This window comes from Gopherus flavomarginatus, chromosome 15, assembly GCF_025201925.1.
Source record: "Gopherus flavomarginatus isolate rGopFla2 chromosome 15, rGopFla2.mat.asm, whole genome shotgun sequence".
Lineage (NCBI taxonomy): Eukaryota > Metazoa > Chordata > Testudines > Testudinidae > Gopherus > Gopherus flavomarginatus.
Window position 1 is genome coordinate 1,815,225 of NC_066631.1, and position 23,625 is coordinate 1,838,849.

The following is a 23,625-nucleotide window of genomic DNA, read 5'->3' on the forward strand; positions in this document are numbered from 1 at the left end:
TCAGTAATATGGTGTAGTGATGCATAATGGCATTTATATATTGGATACAAATACACGTTACTCGAATCAAGAGCCCTTCTGAGAGCTCACCCTATGGCAGCATGGGAAACCCTGATTAAAGGCTCCACTCAATCTCACACGCCGAGGCAGCAGTGTGCACACCATAGTATTAATAGGAAGCCAGTGTAGAGTGGTATTAGGGTCTCACTGCTGACCTGTCACGTTTTCTACAAGACAGCTAGGCCACTGGGAAAATGGCAGCTTAACCAGAGGAGCCAGCAAAGCCTCTTGGAACAGCCAGAGCCCTGCCATCCATTCTCAGAGAGTTGAGCGCAGGCCTGACTGCTTTGGGCTTTCCCACATATGTGACTTGTGAGGGACGGATTCTTCAAACCTACCTGTTAGCTCAAGGAGAGCAGTAGCTGCAATCACACTCCGAGCGCAGCTCTAACGTCTTAATGAAAGTGGAAATATTTGGATGTAGGACAGATCAGACACAGTGGTGATGGACATGTATAATTTCTACCTGATACAGGTATGTAATTACAGGGTAGTGGGTACACTCGTTGGTATCCAAACCTTGCTGGAATGCCAGCATGGTGGATCTAGCTCACGGTGTTTTTCAGTTAATAAACTAATGCTGCAACTTTCCTTCAAACAATTTTCTCCTGAGTGCAGCTGAGCAGCGTTCTGTCAGTGTTGGCTGGTGTGGTATAAGCTTCCTGTGGCCGCCTCAGTGAGAACTGCAGTGGTTTGATCTCTTCCATTAGCATTTAAGCAGCTGTGTTTCCCTGTGGGAGGCTCTCAATAACTTTTCCTTTCTTTGCAGGGGAAGCTGGAGTTGGCTTCCAGCATTTCAGAACTGGAATCTTCTGTGCAGCTACTCCAGGATGCTCTCCACAGGCTTGGCCAGTTCACTCAAAGAGTTGGCTCAAAAGGGGCAGTTGCAATGGAGCTAGCAGCAAGAGACTTTGCCTACACTCTGGCAAGGATCTACACAGGTAATGGAGAGAACTGACAAACAATCCACTGTAGAGACTCCAAAATGACTCTGAATTAGTCCTAGGATGTTCAGTTTCAGGGATCCTGGGGTAGGTTTCAGCGGAGGAGATTGGTTTTCAAATGTTGTTAAACAATGGTGGTGTAAGGAATGCTGGTCACTGCCTCCTTTTTCAGCAGGAGATTCAGGTATGAAGCAGCAAGATGCTGTGATGGAGTAAGGAATACCTGGCCCTTCCATTACATTTTGCTATTGGGATGGGAGTCTGGAAACATTTATATCTGATGTGTGCTTTTCGCAGGGGCTCTCTTACTCGAACACGCAGCCCAGCCTGATGCCTCCTCCACAGACACCTACGCAGCTCAGAGGTAAATAGAACCCCTTTCTCCAGCCATCTCTTCCAAGCAGATCCTCTAGGTGTATTCAGCAGGTGCCACACCACACTCATGTGATCCAATCCCTTTCTAGTAGTCAGTCACACCTTCTACTGTGACAGACCCAGACCTCAACATCTGCTGCTGCTGGAGACAAAAGACGGTTACTCACCTTTGTAACTGTTGTTCTTCGAGATGTGTTGCTCATATCCATTCCAGTTAGGTGTGTGCGCGCCACGTGCACGTTTGTCGGAGACTTTTTTACCCTAGTAACACTCGGTGGGTTGGCAGGTCGCTCCCTGGAGTGGCGCCGCTATGGCGCCTGATATATACCCCTGCCGGCCCATCCGCTCCTCAGTTCCTTCTTGCCGGCTACTCCGACAGTGGGGAAGGAGGGTGGGTTTGGAATGGATATGAGCAACACATCTCGAAGAACAACAGTTACAAAGGTGAGTAGCCGTCTTTTCTTCTTCGAGTGATTGCTCATATCCATTCCAGTTAGGTGATTCCCAAGCCTTACCTAGGCGGTGGGGTCGGAGTGAGACGTTGCGGAACGTAAGACCACTGAGCCGAAGGCGGCATCGTCTCTAGACTGTTGGACCAATGTGTAGTGCGATGCAAAGGTATGGATGGAAGACCAGGTGGCCGTGCGGCAGATTTCCTGTATGGGAACATGGGCCAGGAATGCGGCAGAAGAAGCTTGAGTCCGGGTAGAATGGGCAGTGAGATGGCCCGACTGAGTATGAGCTAAGTCATAGCAAGTCCGAATACACGATGTAACCCAAGATGCAATATGCTGTGAGGAGATTGCCATGCCCTTCATACGTTCCACCACCGCCACGAATAGCTGAGGTAAGCGCTGGAAGGGCTTGGTCCTCTCGATGTAGAGGGCGAGAGCCCTTCGGACATCCAAGGTATGGAGCTGTTGCTCTCGTCGCGATGAATGCGGCTTTGGACAAAAGACTGGCAGAAAGATGTCCTGGTTAACGTGAAAGGCGGAGACAACCTTAGGGAGGAATGCTGGGTGTGGTCGCAGCTGTACCTTGTCCTTATGGAACACAGTATAGGGAGGATCCACAGTCAATGCACGAAGCCATGAGACTCGTCTAGTCGAGGTGACAGCGACTAGGAAAGCTACTTTCCAGGACAGGTACAGCAGCAAGCATGTGGCCAAAGGCTCAAAAGGGGGCCCCATGAGCCTGGTTAAGACGAGGTTCAGGTCCCAGGTAGGGGTAGGCCGTTTGACCTGTGGGTATAGTCGCTCCAAGCTTTTGAGGAATCTGGAAACTATAGGGTGGGAAAAAACGAAACTGCCAGCTTCCCCTGGATGGAAGGTGGATATAGCCACAAGATGTACTTGCAGAGAGGAGATCGCCAAGCCCTGCTCTTTGAGAGACCACAGGTAGTCCAGGATAGTGGGGACTAATGCAGAATGCGGAGAATGGCAGTGCTGGTCACACCAGTGGCAGAAGTGCTTCCATTTTGCGAGGTATGTCGAGCGCGTGGAGGGCTTCCTGCTTCCCAGCAACACCTGCTGTACTGCGGCGGAACAGCGCAACTCCGACTGGTTTAACCAGCCAGGAGCCATGCAGTCAGATGAAGGGACTGCAGGTTCGGATGGTGCATCCTGCCGAAGTTTTGTGTGATCAGGTCCAGCCAGAGCGGCAGGGGAATTGGGTCTGCCAGGGACAGGTCGAGCAGCATGGTGTACCAGTGCTGCCTTCGGCCAAGCCGGAGCGATCAGGATGAGGCGAGCCCTGTCCCTGCGGAGCTTGAGCAGGACTCGGTGGACGAGAGGGAACGGTGGGATGGCGTAACAGAGGCGGCCCATCCATGGAATCAGGAATGCGTCCAACAGGGAGCCGGGGAGCAACCCTGTAGGGAGCAGAACACCTGGCATTTCCTGTTCATTCTGGATGCAAACAGGTCTATGTGGGGAAAGCCCCACCTCCGGAAAATTGAATGGAGAACGTCTGGACGGATGGACCATTCGTGAGATAGGAAGGATCTGCTCAGGTGATCTGCGAGAGTGTTCCGTACCCCCAGGAGAAAGGAGGCCACTAGATGTATGGAGTGGGCTATGCAGAAGTCCCACAGCCTCCTGACACAAAGGGGAGGACCGTGTCCCACCCTGCTTGTTGATGTAACACATGGCCGTTGTGTTGTCCATGAACACTGCAACACAATGGCCGTGTAGATGGTGCTTAAACGCTTGGCATGCCGGCCGGACCGCTCTCAGCTCTCGTACATTGATGTGGAGCGTCAACTCCCGGGGTGACCAAACACCTTGGGTTGCGCAGGAGCCCTAAGTGGGTGCCCCAGCCCAGCGAGGACACGTCCGTTGTTAGGGACATGGAGGGCTGGGGAGGATGAAATGGCAGGCCTGCACACACTCGGGATGACATCTTCCACCAGTCGAGGAAGCCTAGAACATCCTGCGGAACTGTCAGAAAAATGTCTATGGCGTCCCTGCCCAGCCAATAGACCGAAGCGAGCCAGGTTTGCAGAGGGCGCATTCGCAGTCTGGCATGCCTTGTGACAAAAGTGCATGCAGCCATGTGCCCCAGGAGAGCAAGGCAAGTACGAGCAGAGGTGGTTGGAAAGCACCTAACTAGAACTACAGAAAAGAACTATATACACGATACTATACAAACGAGCGAATCGCTAGGGAGGTGGAGATCAGCTATGCCGCGCTCCACAGTTCCAACGACCAACACGGCGGTAAGAAGGAACTGAGGAGCGGATGGGCCGGCAAGGGTATATATCAGGCGCCATAGCGGCGCCACTCCAGGGGCCGACCTGCTGACCCACCGAGTGTTGCTAGGGTAAAAAAGTCTCCGAACGTGCACGCAGCGCGTGCACACCTAACTGGAATGGATATGAGCAAGCACTCGAAGAAGTATCGGTTCTGCTGTATCAGTGACATCTGATCAATCCCCTCCATGGTGTTCATGGGGATTGCCTGTCCACAGCATGCCTTTCTAGAGAGTGTAACATCACTAGGGGTTAGGTTGCAACAAGTATTGTCCATACAATGGCTTTAGTTAAAAGTTATTTGCATTCCCTACTCAGGTGGTGCAAACAGGATCTCTGCCCCGTAGACTCAGAAGAAAAAGCTGGCTGTTATGATGACAAGGCAGTTTCCATGGATACCTACTTGGTTTATGAGGGAAACCCAGTTTTGAAAGGAAAGCTGTGACTTAACTGAAGCTAACTGAGAACATCCAGACCTCACTTTGGAAGAGAAATTGGATTACAATCCTGGCCAGTGCCTGGTGCGTCCAGCACAAATTGCATTTGCTTATAGTGTGCTTAATATTTAGAGCGGTGTAAACAAATGGGCTATGACCATCAGCTTATCACTGATCGTCTCTTTCAGGAGGTGTTGAAAAGAAATGTGCTTAGAATGTTTAAGGCAAACGTGGTGGTCAAATGCAGATAATGAATTTAATAAGAAAACTCTGAAGTGCTAATGAGTATTCTTTTCAACACTGAGACAAGGAAACAGAACCATAGCTACATCTGAAGCCTGGTCTAAAACACAGAAGTTACAGAAGTTTATAAAATTGGTTTTTAGCTTTGCACCACTTCCCCACCCCCTCTCTCTGAGCCAACACCCGACATCTGCAATGTTGCCTCCAGCAACTTTGTGTGAGTGGAGAGTTCCCCTGCACAAGGGCATTCTCCACTGGCCTCGTTAGCCACAAGAACCTGGTTTGAGCATCTGGCCAGATGAGGAAAGATGAGCTCCTCTTTCCCAGGCAATACCAAAAAGGGACAGATATGGGTCAGCATGGTTATAGGGGGGTGTTTGGTAGAGTTCCAGTTACCCTGTGGATGGGTCTGAAAGAAATGGCTACATTTTATTAGTGAGGAAGTGTACACAAGGAATAGTTAAATAGAAACTGATGCTATTGAGATATGCATGTCACAAGACAGCCTCATGCAGAGAAGTACTTTAGGGCAAGTCTACACTGCAAAATTGTCAACCTAAGTTATGCCAACGTACAGCCACTGCCGTAATTGAATCTGTTTTCATGTCCACATTTTGTTGCTTGTGTCAGCAGTGCACGTCCTCACCTGGAGTGCTTGCACCAATTTAACTGCCAGCGTGGGACACGGTGGTTCAGTTCCTGACAGGCAGTAACAGTCCATGGAAGCAACACAATGTCTACAATGACACTGCATCCACCTAACTACATCGACTTAAGCCCTGCACCTCTCGTGGAAGTGGAATTATTAAGTTGGTGTAATGGGCGAGTTACAGCTATGTGAGCTACAGTGTAGCGTAGATGCTTATAGAGTTAAGTCGCCGTACGCTTCCTCTGTCGTGTAACCCAGGCCTTAGTGTGTTAGAAGTTGAATTGTTAAGGTACAGTACTGAGCCAAACTTATCCCTATATGCTGTTTAAAAATCAGACTTTGTTGAGATCAAATACACAAGGTAGCTGATAAAATTACATCAGAAATGTAAGACCTAAGCAATCTTTTTTATAATTCTTATCAAATCAGTGCAAACAACTTAAAATGTGAAACCGTTTCTTTGAACAAGATGGTTGAGTGATTTGGCTATTCTGCAATAAAGGAATTGGGAAAAGGTTCAATACACATTGCATTTGTCTTTTTAAAGTACATCTAGTGCTCAACGTTTAAATGAGACGGCAAGTCTCCTTGCCATACCATGTAAGTAGAACTCCCTGTTGAATTGAACTTCAACTTATAAAGAGAGCAGATGTGGGGAAGGAATCATAAATACACTTCACCTCTGATAGCCTTTTCCCCCACTCAAATGTTACAGTGACATGCAGCATGCTCATTGCCTTGCCCAGCCAGTAACTGTACTCTGAATAGTTAACTATTGTCACTGAAGATGTGCTATTTCTTGGCCAATGACATCATAGACTATCAGGGTTGGAAGGGACCTCAGGAGGTATCTAGTCCAACCCCCTGCTCACAGCAGGACAATCCCCAGACAGATTTTTACCCCAGTTCCCTAAATGGTCCCCTCAAGGATTGAACTCACAACCATGGGTTTAGCAGGCCAAGGCGCAAATCTCTGTAGCCAGGAGGGCTTAATGCCTTCTGTGATGATCACTTGTTGCTGAGGCTTTCAGAGCCTCAGAAGTGCACCAACATTTTAATATGATGTATGGAGATAGCCCTATCTCACAGAGCTGGGACCCTGAAAGGTCATTGTGTCCAGCCCGCTGTCTTCACTAGCAGGACCAAGTACTGATTTTTGCCTCAGATCCCTAAGTGCCCCTCTCTATAACTGAACTCACAACCCTGGGTTTAGCGCAGGCCAATGCTCAAACCACTGAGCTATCCCTCCCATCAGTCAAGTTCAAGGAAGCTACTCTACAAAAGCTACTGTGAGATGAGATAAGTCACTTCAATATGAATCTTGCGCCAGGCTCCCAGAATGAGAAAGTTGCTTCCTACTGGTAAAGGAAAATAATCTTTGCCCTCCATAGAGCTCATTCATTTCCTTTTCATATGTGCCTTAATGGTACTGCAGGACACAGGACAGGTTTCCAGTTTTAGGTTAAAAAATCTATAAAACATCATCAAGGCGGACAGTCGGTATCGTTACTTTGGAAAGCAAGGGAGAGAGCTGTATTATTTTGTATGAATATATGTACTGCAGTTTATCTGCTTGATATCATTCTATCTGACTACACAGTCAAATGAAAGGGGTTGTTATGAACAGCCAACAGAAAATGAAAGAATGGTGGAGATCCAGACATCTGGGGTAAACACCTTCAAGGGAGTTAAGATAATACAGGTTAGGTTATTGGGAAGATCTTTTCTGGGCACCAGCAAGTTCATACAGTTGTTTTGCCAAGGCCACAGCCTAGATCTCAGAAATGACCATAAACATTTAAGAACCTTGGCCTAGAGAGGAAGGGGGATGGGGAGCAGTGAGACACAAAGAGAATGCTGCAGGGGCTGTCTGTCTCTCTCTCCCAGGCCAGGAGTAGGGGTGTCTGGGCTAAGAAAAAAGAATAACTTTAGGTAAGATAGACATTTATTACCCTTTTCTCTGCTTGCTATCTGCCTTTGGCTGAATAGATTTAAATTTTTTATTAAAGTTTGTTTAAAATTAAATATACACAAGTTAAGAGGGAAGGTACTGTATATCTGGGGTCAGGCTTGAGTTACGAGGGATTACAGGTATTGGTTACAAGGATGAAGAGATATGTACATATCACAACCAGCATAGACCCAGATTGGGGTGCAGAAGTTAGAATCATAGAATATTAGGGTTGGAAGGGACCTCAAGAGGTCATCTAGTCCAACCCCCTGCTCAAAGCAGGACCAATCACCAGATTTTTACCCCAGTTCCCCCCTCAAGGATTGAACTCACAACCCTGGGTTTAGCAAGCCAATACTCAAATCACTCAATGATTGGAGATATACCAATCTCCTAGAACTGGAAGGGACCTTGAAGGGTCATTGAGTCCAGCCCCCTGCCTTCACTAGCAGGATCAAGTGCTGATTTTGCCCCACGTCCCTAAGTGGCCTCCTCAAGGATTGAACTCACAACCCTGGGTTTAGCAGGCCAATGTTCAAACCTCTCTCAGCCCCAGAGCCTGTACTGTGAGCATAAAATGATGGATGGAGATCATTCTTCACCTGTCCCTACTGTTTGTACACTGTACAGTTAGCCAGACAAATGTTGAGACTCAGGGTTATAACATCAGAGACAATCTAAATCTTGCTCGGGATCCTGAATGTGAACCAAACACACTCCAGAAACTGAATTTCATACAGCAGTGGTTGCAGGCGTTCCTGTACATCATCATCATCATCATCATGATCCTATTACGCCTCTGGCATTTAGGGCAGCGGCGAAGCTCCTACACTCCTGTCTGTTTCTGGCAAGTCTTTCAATGGTTCCACAGCTGTGCCCCAGGTTTTTCAGCTCGACTTCCACAGTTCTTCACCATGTTGTTTTCAGGCGTTCTCATTTTCGCTTGCCTGCAGGTGTCCATCTTGTTGCCACTCTGGTGATGGAATCAATTTCCATCCAAAGCACATGACCGATCCGTCTCCTGGCAATGATGGTGCTCAGATCCTCTTGGCTGCACAGTGTCAGTAGATCTTGGTTTGAGATTATTCTGGGACAAAAGATATGGAGGATTTTTCTGAGGCAGTTTGTATGGAATGAAGACAGTTTGGACATGTCATACTTTCTCATTCCCCAGCATTCTGCACTATAAAGTAATGTTGAAAGTATACAGCTCTGATAAATCTTGATTTTGGTTTTGGTGTTGTATTTTGATGATTTTCAGACTGTATTTAAGCTCCTGAAGGTGTTTCTGGCTTTATTGATTTTGTTCCAGATGTCCCGGCTTGTTCCACTGTCTGGCTGATGGTGCTGCCCAAGTATGGTAATGTTTCTACATCGGTGAGAATATAATCCTCTATCTGTACTGGTGATGGTGAGGCAATATTAAAGGTCATGAGATCTGTCATATTATGGTTGATTTTCAGTCCAATTTGCTGGCTGAATGCAGTGAGTCGAGGTGTTTTTTCTTGTATATGATGTTGGGTATGTGACAGGAGAGCAATATCATCTGCGAAGTCCAGGTCTTCAAGGGACAAGAAGAGTGTCCATTTAATGCCTTTTGGCATGTCTTCTGTTGTACGCTGCATTACCCAGTCGATGGCAATGTTGCAGAGGATTGCAGACATGACACACCCCTGACTTACTCCTGTTTTGACTTCAAAACTGAGCTCACTGTGATCAAGACTGAATGTAAAGTTGAAATAGAAGCTTTTGATGACGTTGATACAGAAAGGAATTCCATATGCCCGCAGAATGCGCCACAGGCTGGTCCTGTGAATGCTATCAAAAGCCTTCTCAAAATCTATGAAATTTATGTAAAGTTGCTGTTGCCATTCTAAGCAATGTTCTATTATGTTTCGTAGAGTGAAGATCTGGTCTGTGAATCCACGTCCTTTCCGAAAACCAGCTTGTTCTTTTCTGAGAACACTATCAACTGCCTCAGATACGCTGGACTATGATCTTACACAGTACTTTGCTTGGCACAGATAAAAGTGTGATATCACGCCAGTTATCACAATCACTGAGAGTTTCTTTCGTATGTTCACTATAACCCCAATGGTCCACTCATCTGGCACTTTTTCCCTTTCCCAGACTGATGTAAATAGAGGGGCCAGGATAGATGCTGCTAATTTAGGATTTACCTTGAACAATTCTGCATTCAAGTTTTCCTTGCCAGGAGCTTTCCCATTTGTTAAGGATTTGACAGCTTGAATGATCTCTTCCTTAGCTGGGGCGTCTGTGCTGATACCAAGATCTTCTTCCGACTCCTGGATGTTTGCTTCCCCTTTAGTTGGCTCCCTCTTCAGCAGTTCTTTGTCCAGCGCATTTCTTGTTCTTTTTTGGTTGTTAGTAGGTGTCCTTGTTCGTTCCCGATGAGAGTGTTTGTTCGTGTCTGCCACCGATAAGCCGCATCATTTTGTGGACGGTTCCTTGTTCACCACGAGCAGCTGCATCCTCTGCTTGTGTTGCCAAAGTATCAACATAATGCCGTTCGTCGCTCTCACAAGGCGTTTGACACCCCCCCTGTGCCTTGCTCTACTGCTCATGGTATCTGTTCTTTAGCTTCTGGGATTTTGTATCAAACTTTCTTCTTCAGGGCTCGTCTGGTTTCTATGGCGTTCCATGTGCTGGGTGTAATCACCCCTTCCTTCTCTTCTGCCTGTAGCCTAGACAGGCTTCATTGCTCTGTTTACAAATTACTGTTACTTTGTCCCACTTCTTCTTGATCTCCTCATCTGCATTCCCTCCTCGTCATCAAGGTGTGCAAGTGCTTGAAACTTAACTGCAGAACGAAGGCTTCTGTATTTCAAGGGACTTTAGCTTGTCAATATCATAACGTCTATGTCCCTTGTTTGGTGGACCCACTCTTGTCAGTTTTAGCTTGATGGAGGCTGTCACAAGGTGGTGGTCGCTGCCAACTCCTGCACCCCTTCTCGCTTTCACATCTGTCAGTGAGTGTCGCCATTTGACGTTGATCATATGGTCAATCTGGCTCCTATCTCTGTCATTTGGAGAACACCACGTCAGCTTGTGAATTTCACTATTTTGAAATAGGGTTCCCCGATGACTAGGTCATTCGTATTACAGAAATTAACAAGCCTTTCTCTGTTGTCATTCACAGTGCCACACCCATGCCTTCCCATTGCTCTCATCTTTGTGTTGTCCTTACTGACCTTGGCCACCAACTCTCAATTAATTTTAGGGAAAAAAAACAAACATGAACAGAGTCACATCCACATCATTGTAACGTGTATTTGTCGGGTTTTTGGCAGACTCAATAACAAAAATAATGCTGTCTCTCCCTTTGGCCCCCTCCCTCCATGCAGGGTTTAGCAGGTCCTGGGGCTTGCTGTGAAAAGTGATATTTGTATATTTGTTAATATCACAGCACATTTAGTAGCTACCTGGGAGGCCAAGGAAAGTGATAAATAATATTAACAAACATATAAGTATCACTTTTCACAGATAGCTAATAGGTCTGCTGTGAGAAGTGATACTTGCATGTTTGTTAATATCACTTTTCTTAGCAAGCCCCAGGACCCACTAAGCCCTGGATGGTGGGGGCCGAAGAGGTTAGGCAGCAGGGGCCAGACGCAATGGTGGGATGGGTGTGGGGCAGGGGGGCCCCAGGGCAATGTGTGTGGGGGGCTGAATGCAGAGCTGCAGAGGCAGGAGGAACCCAGGGCACTGGAGCAGGGAGTGAATGCGAGGCCAGGAAAGCAGCAGGGTCCTGAGAGAGGGGGATGGATACAAGGCCATGGGAGGCAGTGGGGGCCAGGGGCAATGGGGTAGATGATGAGCCCCACTGTTGCGTGGCCAGAGCCAGGGTCTGGGCAACGCCGGTGCAATCAGTAGGACCCGGGCTCTGTCCATCTTTATCTTTTCCAGGACCTTGCTGATCAGTGGGAACAGGGGGAAGGCATAAACAAACTGGCCTGACCAGGATAGGAGGAAGGCATCAGAGATAGCACCCCATCCCAGCCCCCCCCCCGGAGCAGAACCAGGGTCATCGATAGGTCAGCCAAGTTGCGAACATGTCCACCTGGGGAGTTCCCCAATCCTGGAAAAGTCTGTGCAACACCTCTGGCTGATGAGACCACTCGTGCTGAGAGAAGTCTCTGCTCAACTGATCTGTCTATGAGTTCTGGGCGCCCGGTAGATGGTAGGCATGTAGGCAAATGTTGTGGGCTATACAGAAGTCCCACAGCTTGAGGGCTTTCAAGCAGAGGAGAGAGTCCTGCCTTGCCTGTTGACGTAAAACATCGAGCCCGTGTTGTCCCTGAAAACCCTGACCACTCTGCCCCTCCAGGTGTGAGTGGAAGGCCATGCACGCCAGCCAGAGTTCCTGAGCTCCTTGATATTTATGTGGAGGTCCGGGTCCTGTGCAGACCACAGACCTTTCGTCTGAACATCTCCCACATGGGCTCCCCACCCCAGGCCTGATGGGCTGGACACCAGTTCCATCAACGGGGGCCTGCCTCTGAACGGAACCCCACGGAGCATGTTCCCTGGGAAGCAGGGCCGGCTCCAGGCACCAGCACAGCAAACACATTCCTGGGGTGGCAAGCTGTGGGGGGTGGAGTGTCGGTTGCCATGAGGGTGGCAGTCAGGCCGCCTTCGGCAGCAGCATGCCTGCAAGAGGACTGCTGGTCCCACGGCTTCAGCTTCAATTCGGCGGTGGTATACCGAAGGCACGGGACCAGCAGATCACCCGCAGAAATGCCGCTGAATCCACATGACCAGTGGACTGCCCGAAGGCACGCTGCCAAAGGTCGCCTGACTGCTGTGCTTGGGGCGGCAAAAAACATAGAGCCGCCCCTGCCGGGGAGGACCACAATTGTAAGGAGGCGATCACGGGCTTGGGCACAGTAAGGACCTTGTCCATCCTGTCTCTGGTACAGCAGAACATTGAGGCCAACCAGAGCTGGAGGGGCCTCATCCTGAGTCTGGCATGGCAGACCACATATGTGCAAGCTGACAAGTGACCCAATAGCTGGAGACACGCTCTGGCTGATGTCACTGGAAACTTTGTGACTGTGTTGATGAGCCCTTTCAGGGTCTCGAACCTGTCCGGTGGGAGGGAGGCTCTGGCTGATGGCGTCCAGGACTGCCCTGATAAACTCTATGCGCTGTACCGGGACTAATGTGGACTTGGTGTCGTTCACCAACAGGCCCAGAGTGGCACATATGGACAGGAAGAGCACCACGTGATCCTGCACCTGCGACCGGGAGCTGCCCTTGACCAGCCAGTTGTCCAGATAGGGGAAGATCTGGACCCTCCGATGCCTGAGGTAGGCTGCTACCATCAACATACACTTTGTAAATACCCTGGGGGCAGTGGACAGGCCAAATGGGAGGACCGTGAATTGGTAGTGCTCCTGCCCAACCATGAAACGGAGGAAGTGTCTGTGCCCCTCGAATATATGGATGTGGAAACATGCGTCCTGCAGGTCGAGGGATCCAGGGAGGGGAGGATGGAGGCCTGAGAGACCATGTGGAACTTGAGCTTCACCACGTGCTGGTTCAGGCCTCGCAGGTCCAGGATGGGCCTGAGCCCCCCTTTGGTGGGAGAAGTACCCCTCTTGCTTGAACTCCACGGGCACCACTTCGACCGCTCCTAGACCAAGGAGACGCCCCACCTCCTGCTCGAGCGGGGCCTCGAGAGAGGGGTCCCCCAGGAGGGACAGGGTGGAGGGCGGTTGGGCGGGATAGAGGTAAACTAGAGTGTATAGCCTCAGGAGATGGTGTTGAGGACCCATCGGTCCAAGGTCAGCCACAACCACTCCAGGAGATAAGCACACAACCAGTTGGAGAAGGGAAGCTTTATTGCAGGTGGACCCTGATGTGAACTGGGAAGTCGCCCCCGGGCAGCCCATCAAAACTACCATTTCCCTGCCTGTTTGCCCTTGGAGGACCCAGGCTAGGGGGCAGATCGGGATTGCCTCTGCAGACTTTTTTACAGTCCTGCAACATTTTATAAGGGGATTCGTATTTAGAGTGGGTGGCCTGGGTGGGAGCCTGTTATGGCTTAAATTTAGGTTTAGCCAGAGCCGGAACATAGAGGTCAAGAGTCAGGAGTCTTTCAGGCCATGCAGTTTTATGTTTGTCTATTCCGCAAACAGAACCTTGCCATCAAACAGAAGCTCCCGCAAGAAGTCTGCTCCTCACTGGATAGCCCAGACAGATGGAGCCACGATGCCCTTCTCATGGACACTGCGAAGGCTATGGACCGCACGGCCATGTCCCCCGCATCTGATGCTGTCTGCAGAGTTGCCTTGGCAGCCCCTGCACCCTCCTCAACCAGAGCTTTGAACTCCTTCCTGTGACACTCCTGGAGGGGAGTCTTCGAACTTGGGCCCCATAGATTGAACTCATACCGGCCCTGGAGAGCCTGATGGCTCACCACCCATAACTGGAAGCTCAAGGATGAATAATTTTTTCTCCCAAAGGAATCCAGCCTCGAGTCTTTATTTTTCAGAGTAGGGGCTGGTTGGCCCTGCCGCTCCCTGTGGTTGACTGACTTGACTTGACTTGTACAGGTATTCATGTCTCTTGGCCGGCACAAAAGACTTGTGTTCTGCTCTCTTAGAGATGGGGGGCAATGAGGCTGGGGTTTGCCACAGGCATTTGAAATTTTTGCAGCTGCTTTGTGGAGTGGAAAGGCCACCCTGCTCGGTGCCGAGGCGGACAGGACATTAAAGAGGGAGTCCGAGGGCTCCTCCACCTCCTCTGCCTGAAGGTTGAGATTTGATGCCACCCCTTTCATGCATCCGACGAAGTGGGTATTCACCCACGAAAGCTCATGCTCCAACACATCTGTTAGTCTATAAGGTGCCACAGGACTCTTTGCTGCTTTTACAGATCCAGACTAACACGGCTACCCCTCTGATACTTGACAGCCTTTTCAGTAGTTCCTGGTGGGCTTTAGAGTCCTCTTGCAGGACAGAGGGGGCCATAATCGCCTCATCACGGGAGAGCGAGGAGGCGGGAGCAGTACTTCGTGTGTTCACTGGCACCGGAGGATCCACCACATAGTTGCTCTCTCGGCATGACGCCAAAGAGGTTCGTCCCACCGACTCCTTCCTCAGAGGCTGGGAGAGGGAGGCCAACAGCCGTTCCAAGGCTCTGGCCACCGACTGAGCCCCCATTGAGGGCTGTGTCAGGGCCATGATACCCACTGGTACCATTGTGCCGGCCACAAGGCCCGGTGCCACTGCACCTCCTGTGGCACCGAAGAAGCAGGCTGTTCGGCATGGCTGGCCCGTCCCATTGATGGACAACTATGAAGGGAGGCCAGGCTGACCTGCGACCTGCCGCTGTCCCTGGACCAGGAGGAGTGGCAGTGCTAGGAGTGGTGCCAACCACAAGACCGTGATCCTGACATGGAGGAACGGTACTGCTGGTAGCAGCTGCTACGCGATCAGCTCCGTCGGGCAGATCCGCAATGGCAAGGGGCTGGCGATCAATGCCCAGGGTAGCGGGAGCGGTGCCATGGTGGGATCCTGGAGCAAGGCAACGAATGCAAACAGCATCAATATTCGTGTTGCAACTGGCTACAATAGACCCTCGGAGACGAGGACCTTCGGCATCATCTGCCTCGGTCCCGTTGGTGTCCACTCCTCGAGGCGGAGCAGTGCCTGGAGTCTCTTGTCAGTCGGAACCCAGCCAGACAACTTGGTGGGGGTTAACAGTGACCTGTGTGGACTATGCATGGGAAGGTTGCTGAGTGGCAAATGGCATCGGGAACATTCCTTCAACCGTGACTGGTACCAAGCTGGGGGCAACTGCGGAGATCCCAGAGGCAGCTTGCCTCTGGACTGCAGGGCCAACATTGGCGGTGCTCCTGGTACTGACATGGACATAATGTCCCGGGCTGCTTGCAGAGCCTCTGGTGTGGAAGGCATCCGGACATCGGGGGAAGCCTGCTCCAAATGGGCAGGGCTACTCTGCTTGACTTGAGTCAGAGGCCTAGAGGCCGATGGGGACTGAGGACTACCCAACATAGGTCTAGCCTCTCCCCTCCCCCCGTCTTGCTAAGGTGCCGTGGTGAAGGCCTCTTCTTAGCTTTCTTGGTGTGCCCAGTGGACAGGGAGTGGTGCTGACTGGTAAATGGTGCTGGGCGGTGTCCCTGTGCACCGACAGTGTGGTACCCAGTGCCGACTCGGAGTGGTGTGCTGGAAACGGGGTCAATGCCAAGTTCATCAGGATGGCCCGGAGCCGAATGTCTCTCTCTCTCTTGGTCCGAGGCTTGAACGACTTGCAAATCTTACAGTGATCGTTGAGATGGGTTTCACCCAAACTGTGTAAACAGTCACTCACTGGCACTGGTCACCTACAAGTGTCACACGACTTAAAACCCAAACTTCCGGCACTGGTGCACATGGTGAGCATGCACACCTATTGTGGAATACACATGAGCAATCACTCGAAGAAGCGCTGCCCAGCACCCGACCCATAACCCTGACCCCCCTACACACCCAAACTCTGCTGCTGCTGGGTTCGGGGGAGGGGAGAAATGGTGGCCTGCGATTTCCCCAGCAGTGGCCGATGTGACTGGAGCAGGGGTTGCCTAGGCTGCCCCTGAGCCAGGCGCACTAGCCGCTGCAGAAGTCACGGAGGTCGCAGAATCTATTACTTCTGTGACAAACTCGCACCCATAATAGTGCACAATATTATATGGGCTTTTGTATTTTGTTCTTGAAGCTGTGAGATACAGCCAATGGTTTTGATCACTGCTCTGTCCTGAATCTGCAGTATTATTTAATTTTCCAAGAAAAGGCAGTAAGAAAAGCTTATAAAACAACTGTGCACCAAACCTGTGTGACTAGAATAGGGCTGTCCCTAAATAACCAAGAGATGCTCAGAGAATACTTCAGTCTCCCAGAGAGTTCAATAAAATAATCCCTTCTCTGACTTAAAATACGGAAGACAAAAATAATAACAAAAGGAATATACGTTTGTGTGATGGAAAGTGACCAGGTATGTATGTAAGCCTAGGGTGCTGAAATGAACTAGCTGCCCTAATGGAGGAACATTACTCAGGCCCCTAAGTAGGTTAGATTTGCAGAACTAGCAGATGTGTTCTCCACCTTTGGGAGAGATTAAGAGAGTTTTCAGCATTAAACTTGAGTCCGTGTGGTTTGTTCCCAAAGAGCCACAGCTGCACCATCAACATTGAGAATAAGGAGAAAGGTTGCAAGTAAGAACTGAGCTTTAACGTCCCCACCAACATTGTCAAATGGTAAATGTTACACCATGGCTGCTGCAGAGGGTAGAAATGCACAGATCTCCTGTTTCCAAACCCCACTGAAACCGGATGTAAAGACTGTGGTGACCTAGTCCATTCTACACTGATGTGGTTGTGGAAATAAAATCATTGGCTGAAACTCTGAAATCTGATGGTCCATTCAGGATAAGAGAATTCTGAGGTACCAAGGTAGTTTTAACTCTCTTAACACCCAGTACTCCTGCCCAAGGGAAAACTGTATTGATTGTTATGGAGCAATACTTGATGCTCCATATGTTTTCATATCAGAAAAACTAAGTTTAATGTTTTTCTTCTACATTTAAGAGCACCAGTGTGCTCCTTGCAAAGACTCTCAGCGGAAAAGAAAGCAAGAGGGAGCTTATGACAAGCTCCGTTATGAAAGTTTTCTTGGTGTTTCTGTTGAACCTCAAATATTTCATCTACGAAGGACAGCAAGAAAAATAAATTAGGAAGTGTATTAGCAAATGCTCCCATGCAAAACTCTAAACTTTATTCACCTTTATTTATATATTTAACAATTCTAAAGTATTTACTTCTTGCTTTGACAAAAATGAAAAATATAGGAGCACTTTACTCCTCCTTCGGAGAGAAGGGTTATATATACAGCTATGGAGAGAGATCGGTTCCCCCTTTACATACAAAGAAAAATAATATTAATAAAAAAGTGCTTCATTGATCATAAAAGACTAAGAGCTGCAAGCATTTATTCACACTATATATCACATACCCAAAAAACCCGTATCATAACCTCTTGGCACCTGTCATTAGGAACTGCAGAATCTGATTTATTCCTGACTCTGCACCACAGAACCACACAATGTTAGTGTGTAGAACTACACCATGTCCACTAAGGTCAAGCTTCTAATCACTAGCCTCAAAGGAAAAGCCAGAGAGATAGGAGCTGTATATTACCCTGGTTTATATTCCAACCTTTTCAGCTGTACCAGGAACTATAACCACTGTAGCAGTTCTAGTCAGGATTTTTACTGCATTTTCCCAGGAATAATTCATTTTCGATAAAACTCGAATTGGAGACCCTAGATTTTTCTTTGCTTTTCCCCTGCTGATGATTTCCAAGTGTTTCAAAACATGTACCAGGGAGGAGCCCAAAGAGCATTTTCACCAGACATCCTGCCCTCTAAGCACATGGGCTCCTATGCTAAACCAGCATCTTGGAACATTCATTTTCATCTTGTAAATCTTCAGCTTACACTACAGCAGTGTATGCACCTTTCACAAGCAGTGTGAAAAGTTCAGACATCAAAAATAAAATACTTTGACATGTCTTTCCCCTAAGGTTCTACCAGCTATTTGGAGATGCTTCTTTCTTTATGAAATTCACTCTAGGCGGTGTCATTCTGATGTTCTACTGAAAGCAAGTACCCCTCCAGCCCAAGACCCATTATAAGTCCTTGCATCTTTGTACTCAGAAACTTTTACACATTCCAAGGGAATTTGTTCTACTTGAGCATGTCAGAAGTAAAAGCTGTCACAGCTTAGCCTAGACAATATATTATACATTATAATGTACTTTTCTTCCTTCTCCAAACTGCATTAAGCATACTGTATCACAAAAGGAAAAGGGTGTGTAAGAGTACCAAATGTTCTCATTAAGAAATAGATATTCAAAAGACTCACAATTTAATGAGGTGGTTTTAAAAGTTGCTTTCAAATTAGGGGGGAAAATCCATGATTTGTTATGGTTCTTGATTAGATGCTTGATCAGGATTACCATGTCTAGAGTATACAGATCACGGAACGAAAAGGAGGAAATGTTCCACAGACATGACAAGCATCAGTGTACTTATTTTCACTGACTGGCAGCCTCCTGCCAGTAAAATTTTACTCAGCAAGATATCACAGCCATTCTATAGTTGCTTTGAGATCTCTCATTAAAGTGTGAGTCTGATCATCAGTATGACATTCAGTCTATGTTTGAATGCACCACAGTGAGTGCCCGATCAATGAACCAGCTCTGCATTTTGGATAAACTATTCTAAAAAAATGTGACAAGGGTAGTAGTTTAAAGGTCTCCTAATTTCCCCAACACCGTTTTCTTTATGATGAGTTACATTTACAGAACCTTACATAGAAGCACCAGTGAAAAACCAGTCCTGAACAGGAAGCCATTCAATGCCCTTCCCTTTCACTTCCCTTAAACAAGCACACACTTTCGTTAACCAAAGATGTCCAGGTGTTTCCACTCAAAGCCACAGCCGGCTTGGCTAACGGCAATAAAAGCTGTGGATTACGTATGTAAATACAGAGCTGCTGAGTATGGTAATGTGTGATTGATTCCCCTTTCACGCAGTGAGGCTAACTAAACCCACTCTAAGAACAGAGGGAGAGTCCTCTCTTGGGAAAGAGATTCTCATTTTTTCTAGCAGCAAAAGTTTCCCAAACAGCAGTTTCTTGTTTGGAAGTAACAGGAGTGACTGAAAGCACTAGCACTGACACTACAGGTATTCACACTCCACACGCTGTCTCTGGACTGATTCCCCTCCTCTCCTTTGCTCCATAAAATTGATAAGTCTGTCTGCAGCACAGTTCAATGGTGGTGCAGCTAGAAGCATGAGGGAGACCTGGTCCTGGGCCCAGCCCCTTTCCCACTTCCCCAGTCTTCCAGAAAAACCAAAAAAACCCATACATACATACGTACATATATATATATATATATATACACACACACACACACACACACTCCAACAGGATAAAAAGGAAAGGGGGGAATAGCTGGAAAAGAAGAATTCCACAATCCAGTGGTACGTCCTAGAGTTCTGTCCCTCTGAGCAGTGATCCATGCCCAAACTCCAAAGTGCACGGCTTCTTCAGTCATAACAGCCTCTGTCCACCAAGTGTGTCTGTTTAGGAGAAGAGTCAGCACGGTCTTTTTCACCCTTCCTTCTAGGCTGGAGCTTCAATTTGAAGAGGCAGCAATGGGTTTATCCAGTTCAAGGTCAAGGCTGGAACTACTGGGATGCAAGCTGCTGTAGCAAGATTTGCAGACTCTGCTGGGTTCAAAGAGCTGTTGACTAGGAACTGGCACCTTCTGATTACAACAACTGGAGCAAAACACATTCCCACAATTCCTTGGATCAAGAACAGAAAGAGAGGAGAGAAATGGAAGAAAAAACAATTAGAAGCCATTTGATTTAGCGAGACAAGTTTTAATATCACAGTATGCCTCTGCAGGTGAACTAGGTGCTAGTGAAAGGGGCCAGACTGCAGTTATTCTCTAGACAACAGAGCAGAGGCAGAGACAAGGCAAGCTTCTCCTTCTAACCACACCTCTGTGTTTCACCATTGATGGGACCACCTCTAAAGCAGGTAAGAGATTGAGTCTCCCATTTGCGATTCAATCACTGGCCTCTACTAAGACTTAGGTGCTTTTGAAATTTTACCCCAAGTGACGTAGGCAGCTATGTCCCATTTTCAGTGGGACTCAGGCGGCTAAGGCTACAGTTGCACTAGAGAGTTTACAGTGGCAGAGCTGCACTGATGCAGCTTGCACCGCTGTAAGCTCCCTAATGTAACCTACCAACAGCGCTGTCTACACCAGTGCTTAGGTCGGTGTAACTTGCATCGCCTGGGGGGTGGGGCTTTTCCACACCCCTGGGCAATATAAAGCTACACTGCAGTAAGTGCTAGTGTAGATATAGCCTAAGTCACGTGACTTTGAAAATGTTACCTTCATGTTCAATTGTGGGGTGCACTAGGAACTGGATGGGGACCCCCAACGCAGTGGAAGTAGGCCAAAGAGCTGTTGGATGGTGAAGCTTCTGTTTACTACCAATCTTGTCCATATTTGAAACAGTGACCTAAAGGTGAGAGGCTCCATGTCCCCATAACCCTCTAAACACTACGGGATTCCTTTCTGGTAAGTGAGACGACAAAGGGGTAACTAAGCCTTTTTTCTTGTTTCTTACATATATATGCTTTGGAAGATTTAAATATAGGCCAGATAAAATACGATAAAACTTTAACAAATGTAGTCTACCCACTACCTCCAAGATCCAATAAAGATCTGTGCTGTGATGGTTGTAGTTCAGTGGAACCATAGCGGCATCATACTTCTGCACACAGAAAATGTGAAAATCAACCAGAACCATGCAAAGCCATGGGACAAGCAGCCATGCTTAGAAAGTGACAACAGCAATGCAGCAGAACAAGCAGTCTTACACACATTCCGGTCAAGTGTCAGTCAGCGGAGGCATGCTGGCTCATGCACCTCACGGGAGTCATGGATACATTTGGAATCTTGAAAATGATTACATTCTTCATCCCCACCCCCACCTGCTCAAATCCTGGCTCTGATCATTCTAAGCTGATGAGCACTATAGTTCACACCTCTGCCCTCCAAAACTAGGCAGGCATTTTTAAGGCGTTAGCACTGGTGAAGTTTTCAAATTTTACACAGATGCTTCCAGAGTTTATCTGCTTGGCTTATGTTTTTCTCATTAATGAGTTTTTCTCATTAACTCTTTGGTGTTAGGATTTTGTGCCAGTAGGGGCTTATAGGGGCAGATCTTGATTTCCTGCTGCCTAGAGACTGATGGGCAGAAAAGTCTGAATGTGTCTGGCAGCCTTGATTAATCTTTCAATGCCAGGAGACAAGATTTCCTGATGCTAGTAACTGGTGGAGTGACAGACAGCAAAGGGAAATCCCATTTCTCATCTCAATGGGCTAATTTTCCCAGCTCTGCACAGCAGCTTCTGGTTATAAAGCTCTAACCTTAGCACTAGGAAACTCACTTTGGCTAGACTCGTACAGTGGTTTTTGAAGTCTTCGTATGGACTCCATTAGAAACTGCTATTAGAAAAAACCGCAGGAGTGAAAACAGTTTAATGCAATGCAATACCAAGAAGCCCGGCAGGAAAGCAGTTCAGATATTCTAGAGCTCTGTTTCAGAAAGGATGATTAACCAGCAGAAATTTACTGTTGACAGACTAGAACAAAATGGTTTTCTGGAGAAAAGCAGCAAAACATTTTTTTAAATCTGTTTAGATCAGCAGCTTGTCTCACACCTGATCTGTTTTCTCCTAGGGTTCTCCCCCTAACTCCTGAAGGGCCAGCAGAACCTGTCACGCTGTGTGCCTTGTACTCTGCTAGAGGTTCATTCAATTTCATCTATCTTGCCTCTTTAACAGACACCAGAGGCTCAGTGGAAAATGTCATATTCCTCCTCTGAGAGATGACCTGACCTTTGCTTTCCCAACATTCTGCTATCGCTCCCACCTTCTCTCGCCAAGTAATAAACATCTACCCTTACCCTTTCTCCACCAGGCTCCACTTACTTGCTTCCCCCAAGGTATTTTACTACTGATAAAATGGCACAGCCACACCAGAACTCTCCTATATCCTTCACACTTCACAAAATACTCAGACATAAAGGAAAAGGGTTCAAAATAAACTGGTAACAACGACATTTGTAGGTTGCTCCCTGCAATTAGAAGTGAAGCATTCACAGATTCCAAGGCCAGTGCGAATTATGATGATCATCTAGTCTGATCCTCTGAATAACCCCTTGTAGAACTTCCCCAAAATAATGCCTAGAGCAGATCCAATCTTGGTTTAAACATCCAATCTTGATTTGAAAATATCCACCACGACCCTTGGTAAGTTGTTCCAAGGGTTAATTACTCACACTGTTAAAAATGTATGCCTTATATTCAGTGTGAATTTGTTTCTTGTTTCTCAAACAAATGACTCACTGAAGTGGGGGTTAGTTTGAACTGTGATGTGGATTACATAACAAAAAGCTGAGTTCTAAATGCTTTTCTGTGGAAAGAGCTGCTTGATCAGAGTCATAGGAAACTAAACACCTGACAGCTGTACTATCCATCCAGGATACATTTCTGATGTTTTTTGGACAAGTGAAGAACAAAGATGAGGGGAGGGAGAAATAAAGTTAGTTTGGAGAAGTTATCATAGAAATGCAGACAGACAACAGACAGAGGCTGTTGCAAATGCTCACCAGGTTTGATCAACATGTTCAATGTTCCTGCAGGGAGGGGAGAAAGAGCTCAGAGGGGAAACTAGTAAAAGACACAAATGGTGCCAACAAGGGACACTGAAGTTTCTTTTTAACTTGCTCAAGAGTATAAAACATGTGGTTTTCAACCTCATTATCGCCCTCACAGGGACAGGATGAGCAGGTCCACCCTGTGCAGCGGGATTAATGAAACATTAAGATATGAAAACGTTGGATCTTCTTGTTGTAGGTCACTTATTTCTTATTAGTCCCTTGAAAGCCATCTCAACCAATATGGATGGCCGGTTCCAACCAGGTTGGAAACACTAAGAATGGCATGCAATGCAGGAACTCAATGGCAATTTGCAATAAAACCTGAATCACCGAAGTGATTATAATTCCCAGGGTCCTTAGGCATGTCCAGTGTGTACACACCAAACAGGAGCCCTCTAGAGCCTGGGCCTGGAAAGTTGTAGACTAAATGGCAACACGATTCCAGGGAGACGGAGGAAGCAAGGTGTCAGTGCTAAATGGGAAACGCTTTGCAATGGACAACTAAAATAAGCAAACCCACTAGAGAAAGGACAGAGGAAAACAGTAGAGCTCAATTCTCACCAAATATGTCAGATGTATGTAATTTTAATACCTAGCATTTATATTTTTCATCTGAAGCTGTAAATCTCATATATACAGATGAGGAATCTTGGGAACATCAAAACTGCTCAACTTATTCTGGTCATTCTTTACTGGGTTTGTTTATCTTCTCAAAAGGACAAAATGGAACAAAATATAAAAAAGGACACAAAGGATAGCAGAAGCTTTAACTCATTGCTGCTTCAAAGGACAATTCAACATCAAAACCAGATAATCACCCTCTGTTTAAGTGCTACCTTCTCTGATCATCTTGTCTGCTCAGATATCCAACAACGGGATTCAGT

General features: G+C 47.5%; 2 protein-coding genes and 1 long non-coding RNA gene across 16 annotated transcripts in view; 2 read left to right on the top strand and 1 right to left on the bottom strand.

Moving 5' to 3' along the window:
• LOC127034663 (acyl-CoA dehydrogenase family member 11-like) overlaps positions 1–5,978 on the top strand; it is a 36,301-nt gene extending 30,323 nt beyond the window's left edge. For 5 of the 7 annotated variants that reach the window (XM_050923767.1, XM_050923768.1, XM_050923769.1 and 2 more), the window contains 3 exons: positions 830–1,001; positions 1,302–1,368; positions 4,447–5,978. In XM_050923767.1, coding sequence (XP_050779724.1) covers positions 830–1,001; positions 1,302–1,368; positions 4,447–4,573 — 366 coding nt within the window. In that variant the 3' untranslated portion in view covers positions 4,574–5,978. Of the gene's footprint in view, positions 1–829; positions 1,002–1,301; positions 1,369–4,446 lie in introns of those variants that run through there. The other 2 variants (XR_007769449.1, XR_007769450.1) reach the window with 2 other exon arrangements.
• Positions 5,979–9,281: 3,303 nt separating this feature from the next.
• On the top strand, positions 9,282–15,802 carry LOC127034723 (uncharacterized). The gene is made up of 3 exons (XR_007769471.1): positions 9,282–9,414; positions 12,619–12,738; positions 13,570–15,802. It is a non-coding gene; the product is annotated as an uncharacterized LOC127034723 (long non-coding RNA).
• A 1,381-nt stretch (positions 15,803–17,183) lies between these two features.
• The window catches only part of MTMR3 (myotubularin related protein 3), a 203,931-nt gene continuing 197,489 nt past the window's right edge, over positions 17,184–23,625 (bottom strand). For 7 of the 8 annotated variants that reach the window (XM_050923684.1, XM_050923679.1, XM_050923678.1 and 4 more), the window contains one exon: positions 17,184–19,804. In XM_050923684.1, the coding sequence (XP_050779641.1) occupies positions 19,633–19,804 (172 nt within the window). In that variant the 3' untranslated portion in view covers positions 17,184–19,632. Of the gene's footprint in view, positions 19,805–21,559; positions 22,718–23,625 lie in introns of those variants that run through there. The other variant, XM_050923683.1, reaches the window with a different exon arrangement.